General features: G+C 44.8%; 1 protein-coding gene across 1 annotated transcript in view; it reads right to left on the bottom strand.

Annotated features, from left to right (window-relative positions):
• The window catches only part of LOC119956995 (hemicentin-1-like), a 339,271-nt gene that overhangs the window by 184,169 nt on the left and 137,920 nt on the right, over positions 1–17,182 (bottom strand). The window contains exons 23-24 of the mRNA XM_038784579.1: positions 15,455–15,736; positions 12,843–13,124 (exon numbers count right to left, since the gene is read on the bottom strand). Of these exons, the coding sequence (XP_038640507.1) occupies positions 12,843–13,124; positions 15,455–15,736 (564 nt within the window). The remainder of the gene's footprint in view (positions 1–12,842; positions 13,125–15,454; positions 15,737–17,182) is intronic.

Here is a 17,182-nt window from a genome sequence, read left to right as displayed (position 1 = left end):
ATGTTACTCATTCTGAGTCACTCATTGAGGTTTCCTCCTCATTCTGAGTCACTCATTGAGATTTCCTCCTCATTCTGAGTCACTCATTGAGGTTTCCTCCTCATTCTGAGTCACTCATTGAGGTTTCCTCCTCATTCTGAGTCACTCATTGAGGTTTCCTCCTCATTCTGAGTCACTCATTGAGGTTTCCTCATCATTCTGAGTCACTCATTGAGGTTATCTCCTCATTCTGAGTCACTCATTGAGGTTTCCTCCTCATTCTGAGTCACTCATTGAGATTTCCTCCTCATTCTGAGTCACTCATTGAGGTTTCCTCCTCATTCTGAGTCACTCATTGAGGTTTCCTCCTCATTCTGAGTCACTCATTGAGGTTTCCTCCTCATTCTGAGTCACTCATTGAGGTTTCCTCATCATTCTGAGTCACTCATTGAGGTTATCTCCTCATTCTGAGTCACTCATTGAGGTTTCCTCCTCATTCTGGGTCACTCATTGAGGTTATCTCCTCATTCTGAGTCACTCATTGAGGTTTCCTCCTCATTCTGAGTCACTCATTGAGGTTTCCTCCTCATTCTGAGTCATTCATTGAGGTTTCCTCCTCATTCTGAGTCACTCATTGAGGTTTCCTCCTCATTCTGAGTCACTCATTGAGGTTATCTCCTCATTCTGAGTCATTCATTGAGGTTTCCTCATTCTGAGTCACTCATTGAGGTTTCCTCCTCATTCTGAGTCACTCATTGAGGTTTCCTCCTCATTCTGGGTCACTCATTGAGATTTCCTCCTCATTCTGAGTCACTCATTGAGGTTATCTCCTCATTCTGAGTCACTCATTGAGGTTATCTCCTCATTCTGAGTCACTCATTGAGGTTATCTCCTCATTCTGAGTCACTCATTGAGGTTTCCTCCTCATTCTGAGTCACTCATTGAGGTTTGCTTTCTTGTTCTGAATACCACATTGAAGTTAGTCACTGCAAGGTACTCCTTGAAACTTCATTCTTTTGTTTTCCTTATTCGTTCATTGGATGTGGGTGTCACTGGCTGGGCCAGTGTTTATTTAAGAGTCAACCACATTGCTGTGGACCTGGAGTCACATGTAGACCAGACCAGGTAAGGACAACAGACTTCCTTCCCTAAGGACATTCGTAAACCAGGTGGGTTTTTACAACAATTGACAATGGTTTCATGGTCATCATTAGACTTTCATTTCCAGATTTTTATTGAATTCAAATTGCACAAACTGCTCTAGTGGGATTCGAACCCAGGTCGCCAGAGCATTACTCTGGGTCTCTGGATTACCAGTCCAGTCCACTACGCCACTGCCTCCCCAGGGTTATTGATTGAGGGTTGCTCACTCCAGGTTACCCCTTGAGGTTACCTCCTCATTCTGACTTATTCAGTGATGTTACCTCACTTCTGGTTACTTTTTGAGGTAACATCCTCATTCCTGGTTACTCCTCATGGGTTATTTCCCCATTCTGAGATACTCTTTGAGGTTACCTCCTCACTCATGAGTTATTCATTGATGTTACTCAGTGAAGTTACAAAGATTGGCACAAAGATGAAATTGTCATGAAAATTGATGACACAAGGATTGGCCGGGTGGTTAACAGTGAGGTTGAGTGTCTTGGGTTACAGGAAGATAGAGACGGGATGGTCAAATGGGCAGAAAAGTGGCTATTTCAGGTTATGAAAAGTGTGAGGTGATAGACTTTGGAAAGAGTAAATGTGACAAGGAAGTATTCAATGAATGGCCAGACACGGGGAAGTTCTGAGGAACAAAGGGACCTTGGTGTGTTTGTCCATAGACCTCTGCAGGCAAAGGGCAGGTTAATAGGGTGGTGTAAAGGCACATGGGACACTTGCTTTGATCAATCGAGGCATTGGTTATCGAGGCAGGAAGGTCATGTTGGAGTTGTACAGAACATTGGTGAGGCCACAGCTGGAGTACCGTGAGCAATTCTGGTCGCCACATTGTAGGAAGGATGTGATTACCCTGGAGGGGGTGCAGAGAAGATTCACCAGGATGTTGCCTGGGATGGAACATTTAAGTTATGAAGAGAGGTTGGATAGACTTGGGTTGTTTACTCTGGAGCAGAGAAGACTGAGGGGCGAGGTGTACAAGATTATAAAGGGCATGGACGGGATGGATAGGGAACAGCTGTTCCCTCATTGAAGGGTCAGTCATGAGGGGACACAAGGTCAAGGTGAGGGGCAGGACGTTTAAGGGGAGGATTTTTAGGAAAAACATTTTTACCCAGAGGGTGATGATGGTCTGGATCGCACTGCCTGGCAAGGTGGTAGAGGCCTCACATTCTTTAAAAAGTACCCGGATGAGCATTTTGCACATCTTAACATTCAAGGCTATGGGCCAAGTGCTGGCAAGTGGGATTAGGTGGACAGATCAGGTGTTTATCATGAGTCGGTGCAGACTTGATGGGCCGAAGGGCCTCTTCGGTGCTCTATTATTCTGTGATTCTGTTACCTCCTCATTCTGAGTTACACAATGTGGTCACTCACTCCAGATTACTCAGTGAGGATACCTCCTCATTTAGAGTTATGCCTGAGGTCACGTCCTTATTCCGAGCTACTCATTGAGGTTACTCATTCTAAATTACACCCTGAAGTTACTCACTCCTGCTTACTTATTGAGGTTCCCTCCTCATTATGAGTTACTCATTGAGATTATTCACTCCAGTTCAGAGGTTACCTCATTCTGATTTACTCTTGATGTTACTCACCTCTGGTTTCTTTTTGAGGGTACATGCTCACTCCTGCTTACTCATTGAAGTTCCCTCCTCATTCTGAGTTCATAAATTCATAAGATATAGGAGCAGAATTAGGCCATTTGGCCCATCAAGTCTGCTCCAACATTCGATCATAGCTGATATGTTCCTCATCCCCATAGTCCTTCCTGCCTTCTCCCCAAAACCCCTGATCTTCATTTCAATTAAGAAATCCCCTTATTGCTCATGAACACCAAATTTGTGCTTGAGGTGTTGTTACTTACAAGGCTACAGACCAAGAGTTGGAGGGTGAAATCAGACAGAATAGTTATTTTTAGAACACATGAACCATGAACAGGAGTCGGCAATTTAGCCTCTTGAGCCTGCTCCACCGTTCAATACGATCATGGCTGATCCCATCCAGGCCTCAACTCCACTGTCCTGCCCATTCTCCATAACCCTTCAACCCATTACCAATTCAAAATCTGTCTAACTCCTCCTTAAATTTACTCACTGTCCCAGCATCCACCGCACTCGGGTAGTGAATTCCACAGATTCACAACTCGATTCATAAACTCATTTACTCATTCCAGGTAAATCATTGAGATTCCCTCCTCAATGCGGTTCCTCACTCCCGATTGCTCATTGACGATACCTCTTCATACCGAGTTATTCCATGAGGTAATGTCCTTATTCTGAGTTACTCATTGAGGGTACCCTCTTTTACCGGGTTAACATTGTGGTTACTCATTCAGTGCTACACAATGAGGTTAGTCACTTTGTGTTACTCATTGAGTTTACTACCTCATTCTGAGTTACTCATTGAGTTTACTACCTCATTCTGAGTTACTCATTGAGTTTACTACCTCATTCTGAGTTACTCATTGAGTTTACTACCTCATTCTGAGTTACTCATTGAGTTTACTACCTCATTCTGAGTTACTCATTGAGTTTGCTACCTCATTCTGAGTTACTCATTGAGTTTGCTACCTCATTCTGAGTTACTCATTGAGGCTATCTCCTCATTCCAGGTTACTCATTCAGATTACTCATTCCCAGTTACTCTCTGAGGTTACCTCCTCACTCCAGATTGCTCATTGCGGTTACTCATTCTGAGTTACTCATTGAGGATACCGCCTCATTCTGAGTTACTCATTCAGGATACCGCCTCATTCTGAGTTACTCATTCAGGATACCGCCTCATTCTGAGTTACTCATTGAGGATACCGCCTCATTCTGAGTTACTCATTCAGGATACCGCCTCATTCTGAGTTACTCATTGAGGATACCGCCTCATTCTGAGTTACTCATTCAGGATACCGCCTCATTCTGAGTTACTCATTGAGGTTACTGAGACCAGCTTACTCACTGAGGTTACCTCTTCAGTCTGAGTTACACATTGATCTTACTCACTCCTGTTTACTCAATGAGGTTACCTCCTTATTCTGAGTTACATATTGTGGTTATCATTCCAATTATGTCTTTGAAGCTATCTCCTCGTTCCAGATTACTCATTGAGGTTATTTACCCCTGGTTACTCAATGACGATACCCACTCATTCTGGGTCACTCATTGAGGTCTCCTCCTCATTCTGGGTCACTCATTGAGGTTGCCTCCTCATTCTGAGTCACTCATTGAGGTGATCTCCTCATTCTGGGTCTCTCATTGAGGTTTCCTCCTCATTCTGAGTCACTCATTGAGATTACCTCCTCATTCTGGGTCTCTCATTGAGGTTTCCTCCTCATTCTGAGTCACTCATTGAGATTACCTCCTCATTCTGGATCATTCATTGAGGTTACCTCCTCATTCTGAGTCACTCATTGAGGTGATCTCCTCATTCTGGGTCTCTCATTGAGGTTTCCTCCTCATTCTGGATCATTCGTTGAGGTTATCTCCTCATTCTGGATCATTCATTGAAGTTATCTCCTCATTCTGAGTTACTCATTGAGGATACACTCTTATTTTGTGTTACACATTGAGGTTACTCACTCCAGATTAGTCATTCAGGTCACCTCCTCATTCAGAGTTTCTCATTAAGGTTACTCACTGCTGTTTAGTTTTTGAGGTAATATCCTCACTCCTAGTTACTCGTTGAAGTTATCTCCTCATGGTTTATTTCCCCATTCTGTTACACTCATTGAGTACCTATTCACTTATGAGTTACTCATAACCTCACTCCAGTTTATCCATTGAGGTTACCTCTTTCTGAGTTACCCAATGTGGTCACTCATTCCAGATTACTCATTGACGTTACATCCTTATTCTGAGTCACTCATTGACGTTACATCCTTATTCCGAGTGACATTTTGAGGTAGCTAATTCAGAGTTACATATTGTGGTTACTTACTTCTGATTATTCCTTGAGGTTACCTCCTCATTCTGACTTAATCATTGATGTTACTCACTTCTGGTTACTTTTGAGGTTACCTCCTCACTCCTGGTTACTCATTGAGGTTATCTCTGCATGGGTTATTTCCTTATACTGTTACACTCATTCAGGTTACCTCCTCACTCCTGTGTTATGCATTGAGTTTATTCACTCCAAGCTATTCAATGAGGTTACCTCGTCATTCTGAGTTATTCATTGAGGATACTTCCTCATTCCAAGTTACTCCATGAGGTTACGTCCTTTTTCCGAGTTACTCATTGAGGGTCCCCTCTTATTCCACAGTACACATTGAGATTACTCACTTCTTGCTACATATTGGGGCTACCTCTTCATTCTGAGTTACACATTGTGGTTACTCATCCCGAGTACTCATCTTTGATGCTATCTCCTCATTCTGGGTTACTGATTAAGGTAACTCACCCTTGGTTACTCATTGAGGTTACCTCCTCACAGATTATTTCCTCATATTTCCAGGCATCAGATGGATTTCCAGGCACAAAGTTACCTGTCTACCCAATCCTTGAAGCAGCACCTGCCACAGATGTGACAGAGCCTGCAGATCATCTACTGGATTTATTGGCCGTTTCAGAATCCATCGAACCGGAGTGCAAACAAATATCCTCAACACTAACGGATGACCTAAGAGGAGAAGACTGTAGTTACGATGTTACTAACACTGGAGGGAGCAGTCAATCTGGACACAGCAAAAACAGGAAATTGAAGACTTACTAAACTATTTATATTAGCCTTCACTGTAGAGGATGAGAATAAAATGACAACGATACAGTAAACAAATAATAAAACAAGATGAGAAATGTATTGGGATTAATATTTGTAAAAAAAAAGGTCATGGGGAAAATCACAACACTAATGATAGATAAATCTCCAGGACCTGATGACTTCCACTCTACTGGGCAGTTTGAAAGTGCCATACATATAGAGCCAGAGAAACAAGCAACCTCTCTAAAAGCAGCTTCTATTAACTAAGCTATCTGTAAAAGCATCCTCCAGAAAGTCAACTGTGGAAGCCCTCGCAGCTGCACAGACAATTCTAAAACCTCAAAACGTTCACTTACGCGGAAACAATGCAAGGTTTCAACTACCAGGCTCTCTTTAAAAAAAGACTAAACTGTTTCTATTTTTAGAAGTATAATTCCATCTTCATCTGTAACTAAACTTTATGTGGATATAGAACCATTGAACCCTACAGTGCGGAAGGAGGACATTCAGCCCATCGAGTCGGCACCAACACTCTGAAAAGACACCCGACATGGACCCATTACCCCGCACTATCCCTATAACCCACCTAATCTATGAACACTAAGGAGCAATTTAGCATGGCCAATCCACCGAACCTGCACATCTTTGGACTAGAATCCTTACAGTGCAGAAGGAGGCCATTCGGCCCATCAAGTCTGCACCAGCTCTTGGAAAGAGCACCCTACTTAAATCCACGCCTCCACCCTATCCCGGTAATCTAGTAACCCCACCTACCCTTTTGGACACTAAGGGCAATTTATCATGGCCAATCCACCTAACCTGCACATCTTTGGACTGTGGGAGGAAACCGGAGCACCCGGAGGAAAACCACGCAGACACGGGGAGAAAGTGCAGACTCCACACAGACAGTGACCCGAGGTCAGAATCAAACCCTGTCTCTGGCACTGTGAGGCAGCAGTGCTAACCACTGTGCTACCACACTGCGTTCATAACTTTATTTTTTTCTTCACTTCCAAAGGGTGAAATAAACTAATCCTCTTCATTTTTAAGTAACAAGGGATTTGTTACACACATACACACACAGACACGTATATACACACACGCGTACACAAACACACACAGTCACACACATACACACAGGGATGCACACACAGACATACACATGCACATACATACAGACACGGAGACACATCTACACACACACACGTACACAGACACACACACAGTGACACACTTTCACACATACACATACACACACAGACACACAAGGATGCACACACAGACATACACATGCACATACATATAGACACGGAGACACATATACACACAGACACACGTACACAGACACACACACAGGAATGTACACAAACTTACACACACAGACACATATACATACACAAACACACAGACACACACACACATCCATGTACTCACACACATATGCACATACATATGCACACACATATAAACACAGGTATAATAATATGCACACAGACGCATTTATACACAGACAAACTCACACAGTCATGCACGTGCATACAGACTCACACAAACATACACAAAAACACACATTAAAATTTGGATTAATCATCCAGAAAGGTTTTTTCCATTTGTTTATAAGATAGAGACGTCACTGGCATTTAGTACTGTCACAAAAATTAGGAATTATAATGTCTTTCTTTTGGGAATAACACTTTTTCATATTTGTCATATAGTGAAAAGAAGGCTGGTGGGGTTATAATTGGTGTAGTTGGATTAAGGGACAGAGATACTGGAAAGGTCTAAACATCAGTAAGAATGTGTGAAAGAAGTGGGGTTTGTATACTCATGAACAGAGGGAAACAAGGGAAACTTAAATAAGAATTTACATAAGGTAATAAAATAAGTTGTTTTGAAGTGGATTGCTTTTGTTCAAAGAGGAACATATACAAGTTGCAAAATTGGAAGCAAATGAGGCAAAGATGGAGTAAGTTTACTATTTAAAATAAAGGGCCTATGAAGTAAAAGAAATAAATTTGATCAGTTCTGGGAAAAGGGAACTTCTGAGAGACTGTTTGAAACAATAGAGGGTGGACAGAACAAAGGGAAAGAACACATTTAAGAAAGCATTGACACCTGTGGAAGAGAGTTGCTGTTTAGATCGCCCAGAAGACAGTGTGATAGCAGGTTAACTCTTCCAGAAGACAATGTGGAAGCAAATATATCTCCAAGCAGATAGTGTGGTGGCTGGCAACAGCTGAAAGAAGACACAATGTGGACAAGGCCAACCTTGGCGAATCAGTTTGCTGTCACCATCAGAGAACACCCCAAGAGCAATAGGGCATTGTGTGGTAAAGTTACTGGAATTTCATAGATTTAAAACTCTATATGACTTGCCATCAAAAAAGGGAAGGTTAGCTCTGAATGCAGTTTAAACTCTGGTTTGTGCTACAGAACAAGGCCAGTACTGGTTGAGGTTATTAATGAAGGTCGCTTTCTCGACCTTGCCCCTCTCCTGAGATGTGGTGATCCTCAGGTTAAATCACCAGCAGTCAGCTTTCCCCCTCAAAGGGAAAAGCAGCCTATGGTCATCTGGGACGATGGTGACTTTACCTTTAGGAATACGTAACTGATTGGAGCAAAGGCAGGTAAATGGAGTTAAAGTAGAATGTAAAACTGGGTTGAGATGTTGAATGGCCACTGTGTCACTGTACCTCCATGCTATCATTGATTCTAAAATGTTAGGGTTCAGATGATTTCCGCTGTGTGAAAATAAGGTCCTTTCTAAAACAAAGTGATTCATAAAACTCCCAAAAATCGAGAGTATATTTCAAATCAAATGTGAACATCTTAAAGTTAGGATAATAAGTGCTGTAAGTAGTATTTGTTACCATCCCAGCTGATGTTACTACTGGACAAGTTCGATCCCAGGGTCAAACCTTGTTTGATAGATCCTGGGTGTGCCCCCACCAATCGCGGGATCCTCCGTCCCATCAGCCGGCCAATGGAGTTTCACCTTGTGGTACTCCCACATCCGGAAATCCGCGGGCGTAACTGTGCTGCCGGCAAAGCAGTGGATCTTGCCAATGGAGAATCCAGCTCCTAACTTTTATTTTTTTGTTTAGAATCATGGAGGGCAGCTGCTGAACAGAGTCACAAGAGTCTGCTGATATACTTTCAACAACAGAACAGAACATTTATTAAACAAGGACAGAACAATATTACACTATTCATTCAACCACAACAATAACTTTACAGATATACAGAATCCTAAGGATAAGTTACAAAATCTATACTATACTGTAATGTTCGCAGTAAGTACACAGTCCATGTCAACCAATAGGCAAACTGCGATAGGTGGCACCAAAGTAGAAGCTATGGACCCTTCACCAGCTTCCCCAGATGGTTGTCACATGGGTCGCACTGGAACTCTGTTTTACACATTCATGATTTGCAATTGTTGCTCCTAAAGAATTTGCTTTGGACTCCGCTCACAATTAGCGCTTTCTCTCAAGGATTCACCTCCAGGATTGCAACACCTCCACCTGACGTTCCTCTCCTCTGGATCACCATGTATTCGAGCTTTGTTTCCACGCAATCTCTCGGGTACCATGTCTTGCCAACAGCTTCACAAGTCCATAGTCAAGAGTTACAGATCTTCAGCTGTCTCCTTGAATCTCTGCTTTCTCACAGCCTATATTGCTTTCCATCTGCCTCCTGTAACTTTGTCTTTTATCTCAGAAATCCTTTCCTTGCTCCCCATTCTTTAATTCATTGAACAGGATTTGTACATGATGCCTGCCCTTGTTCCTTGGCAGAGTTGTTGTCTTTGGACTTTTTCCTGTCTCCCCCTGGTTTTTGGAACTTTCGTATTTAGTTTGGGACTTGAACTCTGTCCCTTTGCATGTTCTGCCTGTACCAGCAGTTTCTGTGAACTGGTGGCTATTTCCTTCTTCCAACTGAAGCTAAACAGCATTTTTCTGTCACTGCAGGTCCTTGTGGACCTGCAGTGACAGAAAAGTGCTGTTTAGCTTCAGTCGGAAGAAGGAAATAGCTTTTCCCACTTTAAGAGTTATAAAATCTCATTAAAATCACACGTCCTTTAAAATGAAGCTAAAACTCAAGTTTCCTTGAGACATAATTGCAGAAATATAAATTGAGCTTAAATTTAAAGATAAAATTCAATCTTAAAGCTACAGCTTATGCGCAACACACACAGATACCCACATAATTGCTGCAAATTTGTGAACCTGTTCACCGCGAGCAGGAGAGCCGATGTGGGCGCAAAATATCTTGAGACTCGAAAAACCACCAAAACATAATTTCTATACTATCAGCAAACTTTCTGCCATATCTGCCCCCCAGATTAGACTTCCACCCTGGCTAATACCTTCTTACCCTCTTCTACGTGTGGGAGGGGTGGGGGAGTCCCATGTGCATTAGGGAGATTGCTCCTGTCCATGTGGGGGGGGGGGGGGGGGGCCTCCATGTGCGTTTCGTGGAGAGCGGTTCCTGTGTTGCCATTTTGGTCCCAATCCTGGGAAACCTGGCTGCTGGTTTTTCTAACCCTGTCCTGCCAGTGTGACAATATGGGCCAATGTTTTGTGCACAGAGTACTGGACTATCTGTCGAAGAGGTCGGCTGTGCAGCCTGAGAGCTGCACGCAGGTTTTCTCACCTCATCCAGCATTCTGTGCCAGAGAATGGAAACTTCCATCCAATAACCGAAGACTTTGGGCTCGATCGAGTGGCCTCATTGAACAACAGCTCGGTGACGCGATGTGGCTGTTAAATATCGCGAAAGGCCTCTTGCAAGATTTACGATGCTTGGAAAGCCTTGTGAGATCTAACGAGATCTCATGAGGCATCGCGATCTGGATCCTGCCTGATGGGGCATGATCCAGATTTACATGCAGTTAGGTTCACTTAAATATATCAGCATCCGATGGGGAACAAATGGCCGGTCCTCGGAGACCCTGCCATGGCGGCGTTTAGCACAGTCCTCCACAAACATGGACCAGGCAAAACAGCACCTGGGGGGCTGTCTCCTAGGCCATCGGAGGCCTCTAGGTGGCTGGGCTTTGGGCAGGGTGGTACCCTGGCACTCCCGCTGGCACCTGGGTACCTTGGCACTGCCAGCCTGGCATGATCAGGGTGCCCTGGTGGCACTGCCCAGGCTGGCAGTTCCAAGATACCCGGATGACAGGTTTCTGGGCCAGGGATTGGGCCGGGGATGCCCCACCATTATGTGGTGGGGTGAGGGGGGGGGGGCTCGAGCACCCCCTGAACAGGTAGCTTTGGGCGTTAAGGGGGTCCAGAGGCTGCTGTGGGGAGTCTGAGAGGGGATCGAGAGATGGGGGTGGCTCAGCTCAGCAGCAGGAAATGAGCCCTTGGCAGGGCACTCACTAAGGCCAAGAAAACAGCATGATCGCGGGGTCATTCTCAACACTGAGAACACCAAGAGACACCCTACTAAATCCACCCAAAATGGGACTCTGGTTCCTCTTAAATCGCGCCCTACATCCATTTCCTAGCACTCTACACTATAAACAACTATTACATTAAAATACATTATTAGTTTTGTGATTTCTTCTTAAAAAATTACCAAATGTCTTTTTGGCTCAATTTGTTTGTTTTTTGTTGCTATTCCATGGGTTTAATTTCTTATCTGCCCCAAAGGGATATATTCCTGATCCTGGACACTATACGTTCCACTCCTATTTTTATTGCACCGCACCAATAATCCTATTATGATTAGACTGATGATGATGATGACTAAGATGATTGAGATGAGTACATACTTCGACCAGCTCGTCCTTATTTCATCTGTGAAAACATTAATAAAAATACAAATCATTGATTGATTTCAAAGCAGTATATTCTGAAACTCCTGATAATTTCCAAAATCCATGGCTCATTTGCAGTATGACCATATTTATTGAGAGCCTGCAGTGGTTCAGGAATGTAGGCCAGCACCACCTTCTCAAAGGTAATTCTCAAGGAATGGGCAATGAATAGCTGGGCCAGAGACGTTCACATCCCATGAAAGAATAAATAAATACATTTTATAGACTCTCCAAGTCTGCTATATTCTTTTTTTTTTATAAATTTGGTGTACCCAATTCATTTTTTTCCATTTAAGGGGCAATTTAGCGAGTCCCTGGCCCACACATCCATACTTCCCGCTTCTGCTAGGGGGCGATTGAACCCCACCTTCCGGAAGGACGTTCACACCCCACACCACATGCCAACAACCATACCGCCCGCCATGACCAGGTGCCCTGCACATACAGGGCCATTACTGCAGATCCCTTGTGTTTCCCAAGTGTCTCACACTGTGCATTATCTGTCCCCCAGGAGAAGGCAGCCCATAAGCGCAGAGATTCGGAGAAGACCGTAGGGGGCCCATTGGACCTACGCCCCCTCACCATCGCAGAGCAGAGGGGCATGGACCTGGTCGGTGGGGTTGGAGAACGGGGTTGGATGAAAATGATCGTCCCAATGAATTGCAATGTATCTATAGCACATCTGCCACCCGACCACCCCTCACCCTCACCCGCGTTCTAACCATGCGTCTTGCAGGTTCACCTGGCAATGAGGTAGTCCATCTGGGGTTCCCCGCCCCCAGCCACAACCTAACGGCTCACCTGGAGAGCTGCTGGTGACCCTTACCCTGCCCCTCAGGAGTCCAGCCTCCTGCAGGGGAAGAAGGTGGTGCCAACTGTGTGTCCAACCCAGGCAATCACCACATTGGTGGCATCCGTGGTGGAGGCCTTGGGTGCGATATATTGTCTCTGGGTCAAGATGTCCAGTGCCCAGAGCACTCTGTGCAGCCGGTGGCTGAGGCACAGGACAGGGCAGCCATGTCACAGCGGAGCCATTGCAGTAGCGCTCCACAGCTTGGCCCAGTCATAACGATTTTCAGCTGAAGAGCGAATCTGCGCCCGATTATGATTCACAATCAAGGCGTCGGGGGACGGATAAACCCGGCCTGACTATTTATTCATTAAATTCTGACCAATGTTACAAACTGACCTGTGACCCTGATGTCCACTTCCTTCTCTTCAATTCCATATTGATTGGTTGCTCTACATTTATAAATTCCTTGATGTCCTGATGTTGCGTGGGAAATACGGAGAACTCCAGGGGAACCAATCTCAACATTGCTGCTGTTCCTGGGATTTTCCCACTTTAATGTAGGTGTGGGATTTCCATTGGAATTGCAGATCATTGTAACCTCATCACCTTTCCTGACGTTTACTGGAACCCCTGACACAGTTTTGTGATTCACTGATATGGTTGTGTCTCCTGGTTTATCTGGAAAAGAAATGTGAAACAATATGAAAATGGGAAGGTGTTTGGAGAATCAGCACAGCAGGGGTGGGACACAAGATCAGCCACATTGCCAGTGAGTTCCCAATCCCAGCCGTGTCAGTGTGGGACACATTCCACACTTTGTACAGAAACCAAAGCCGGGAAACTCAATGGTGCTAAACGGACACCTCAGATGCAATATGGTGCTGGGAGTGCACAGCCCATCATATTGGATCGAGCTGCTCCTTCGGCATCCAGAACAGCGACTGGAACTATTTAAAACAATACATTTGCTATTCTAAATAGGATTCTATTCTCTTTGTATAAACCTTTTGTGACATTGCAGTGCCCCAGAGTCGGAGTGATAAACTCACGCAGCAACTCCTGGTGCTACCAGGCAGCACAGGGCTTTTCACCAGCACTATTTAAAGGGCTTATCCAGTACTTACAGGTTAGATGTGAGTTGGTCATTGAAGCTGATGATTAACATGTGAACATTCTGCAGCTTGTTTCTGTCAGTGGAAACTATATTCTGATTGCTGAGAGGGAGACTTTGGTGGTGGTGCTGCACCAACTTTGATTTTTTTCCAAACTGTTATAACCAGGACACATTGTGATTGGTCCCACTTCCCCTCGTCACTATTAGAATTGATGCCCAGCCAAGTACTGCAGCTCACTGAGCTGCCAACACCTCACACCATGGACCGGCACTGTGTGGATTCACAGCTGTACCTCTCCTCCTGCAGTGTTATTGCTCGGACAGTCTGGGCAAACACAGAGCAGGAGGAAGGTGCTTCTACACACAAAGAGCAACAAGAGGAAGAGAGTGTCACTCTGGATCACTCATACTCATGTCCCAGAGGCTAGTTACAGAGCAGCATTGTTACAGGCCGGGAGTGGTTCATCCATGGCCGTCACACTATAGGAAGGGCATGATTGCACTGGACGGATTGCAGAGAAGATTCGCCAGGATATTGCCTAGACTGGAGCAATTCTGCTTTGACAGGAGGCTGATGTTGTTCTCCTTAGAGCAGAAAAGGCAGAGGTGGCAACCTGACTGAGGTGTACAAAATTGTGACGTACATAGATAGATTAGATAGGAAGAAAGATTTCCCCCAAGTAGAGGTGTCAATAACCAGGAGGAATAGATTTAAGATCAGCGGCACGGATGTTTGAGGACATTTGAGGAAAAGTCTCTTCACGTAGACCATGGTGGGAATCTTGAACTCGCTGCCTGAAAGGGTGGTAGAAGCGGGAACCCTCACAACATTTAAGAAACATTTAGATGAACATTTGAAACACTGTCACACACAAGTCTGGAGCAAGGGTTGGAAAATTAGGTTAGAATAGATCGTTGCGTGACACCTGGCATGACCAGCATGGGCCAAAGGGTTTCTTGCTGTCCTGTAAAGATTTATTACTCTAGAACTCATTTGTCCCATCATCAAGACAGAATAGAACTGGAGTCTTACACAAAATAAATACAGAACAGTTATGGGCCAGGGTTTAGAAAACCCCAAAGTGTATCATGGAGTTCACCTGACCCACAACTTTTACTAGATTGTGGTTATGGGGAGCACACGGCCCACTCTACAGGTGTGGTACAGCAGAAATGGAAAAGTATATATTAAAACAAAACCATGTTTATTCTATGAACTCAAGTCAACCTTTTTAAAACATACAGTGAACATCTTAGCAACCATCAATTCAAATACAACCCCCAAAGAACACGACACTAAGTAATCCTTAATAACTTCCCAAACAATAACCAGAAGACAAAAGAAACCAGTTTTAACAGAAGCACATCAGGTTTACATTCACTACTGAAAACATTTATAATTCTGAATTCACCAAATGATCAAGAGATAGTCTTTTCATGGCAGAGAGATCAACAGTACATCTGCTTTGACTGGCTTCAGCTCCAACGCTGAAAAAATTAAACCAAAAACACACACAGGCACACCCAGGCTTTTCTTAAAGTGAAACTAAAAAGCAGAGCTCAGCTCCACCCACACTCTGACATCACTGCAGCCAGAGCTCAGCTCCACCCACACTCTGACATCACTGCAGCCAGAGCTCAGCCCCACCCACACTCTGACATCACTGCAGCCAGAGCTCAGCTCCACCCACACTCTGACATCACTGCAGCCAGAGCTCAGCTCCACCCACACTCTGACATCACTGCAGTAGCATGAGCAGACAAACATTTCTTAAAGTGACATTCTCATGACAACAGACTTTTGTAAACCAACATTAACAAACTGATATAATATTTCAATCCTCAAAAGATTAATTATTTATTCATTGAATTTTGTCCAAAGTTACAAACTGACCTGTGACCCTGATGTCCACTTCCTTCTCTTCAATTCCATATGGATTGGTTGCCCTACATTTATAAATTCCTTGATGTCCTGATGTTGCGTGGGAAATACGGAGGACTCCAGGGGAACCAATCTCAACATTGCTGCCGTTAGTGGGATCTTCCCACTTTAATGTAGGTGTGGGAATTCCATTGGAATTGCAGATCATTGTAACCTCATCACCTTTCCTGACGTTTACTGGAAACCCTGACACAGTTTTGATATTCACTGATATGGTTGTGTCTCCTGGTTTATCTGGAAAAGAAATGTGAAACAATATGAAAATGGGAAGGTGTTTGGAGAATCAGCACAGCAGGGGTGGGACACAAGATCAGCCACATTGCCAGTGAGTTCACAATCCCAGCCGTGTCAGTGTGGGACACATTCCACACTTTGTACAGAAACCAAAGCCGGGAAACTCAATGGTGCTAAACGGACACCTCAGATGCAATATGGTGTTGGGAGTGCACAGCCCATCATATTGGATCGAGCTGCTCCTTCAGCATCCAGAACATCGACTGGAACTATTTAAAACAATACATTTAATATTCTAAATATGATTTTATTCTCTTTGTATAAACTTTTTGTGACATTGCAGTGTCCCAGAGTCGGAGTGATAAACTCACGCAGCAACTCCTGGTGCTACCAGGCAGCACAGGGCTTTTAACCAGCACTATTTAAAGGGCTTATCCAGTATTTACAGGTTAGATGTGAGTTGGTCATTGAAGCCGATGGTTAACATGTGAACATTCTGCAGCTTGTTTCTGTCAGTGGCAACTATGGCCGGGTTTCTCTGAATCCGTCCGGGTCGGAGAATCGGCGGTGATGTAGGAAATTCCAACCACCCCGCTCTAACGCTGTGACGCAATTTCCCGGCGACCAGTAAATTAGCACTCCAGTGTTTGCGTCGGCGTTAACACTTGGCCGGGATGTCGGCGAATTCCAGCCTATATTCTGATTGCTGAGAGGGAGATTCTGGTGGTGGTGCTGCACCAACTTTGATTTTAACTGAACAGTTACAGAGAGATCAACAGTACACCTGCTTTGACTGGCTTCAGCTCCAACACTGAAAAAATGAAAGCAAAAAAAACACAGACACACCCAGGCTTTTCTCAAAGTGAAACTAAAAAGCAGAGCCAGAGCTCTGCTCCACCCACACTCTGACATCACTGCAGCCAGAGCTCAGCCCCACCCACACTCTGACATCACTGCAGCCAGAGCTCAGCCCCACCCACACTCTGACATCACTGCAGCCAGAGCTCAGCTCCACCCACACTCTGACATCACTGCAGCCAGAGCTCAGCCCCACCCACACTCTGACATCACTGCAGCCAGAGCTCAGCCCCACCCACACTCTGACATCACTGCAGCCAGAGCTCAGCCCCACCCACACTCTGACATCACTGCAGCCAGAGCTCAGCCCCACCCACACTCTGACATCACTGCAGCCAGAGCTCAGCTCCACCCACACTCTGACATCACTGCAGCCAGAGCTCAGCCCCACCCACACTCTGACATCACTGCAGCCAGAGCTCAGCCCCACCCACACTCTGACATCACTGCAGCCAGAGCTCAGCTCCACCCACACTCTTGACATCACTGCAGCCAGAGCTCAGCTCCACCCACACTCTGACATCACTGCAGCCAGAGCTCAGCCCCACCCACACTCTGACATCACTGCAGTAGCATGAGCAGCCAAAC

Source organism: Scyliorhinus canicula, chromosome 25 (assembly GCF_902713615.1).
Source record: "Scyliorhinus canicula chromosome 25, sScyCan1.1, whole genome shotgun sequence".
In the NCBI taxonomy this organism is placed as follows: domain Eukaryota; kingdom Metazoa; phylum Chordata; class Chondrichthyes; order Carcharhiniformes; family Scyliorhinidae; genus Scyliorhinus; species Scyliorhinus canicula.
The sequence above is the reverse complement of the archived record's forward strand: the minus strand, read 5'-3'. Positions and strand labels throughout refer to the sequence as shown.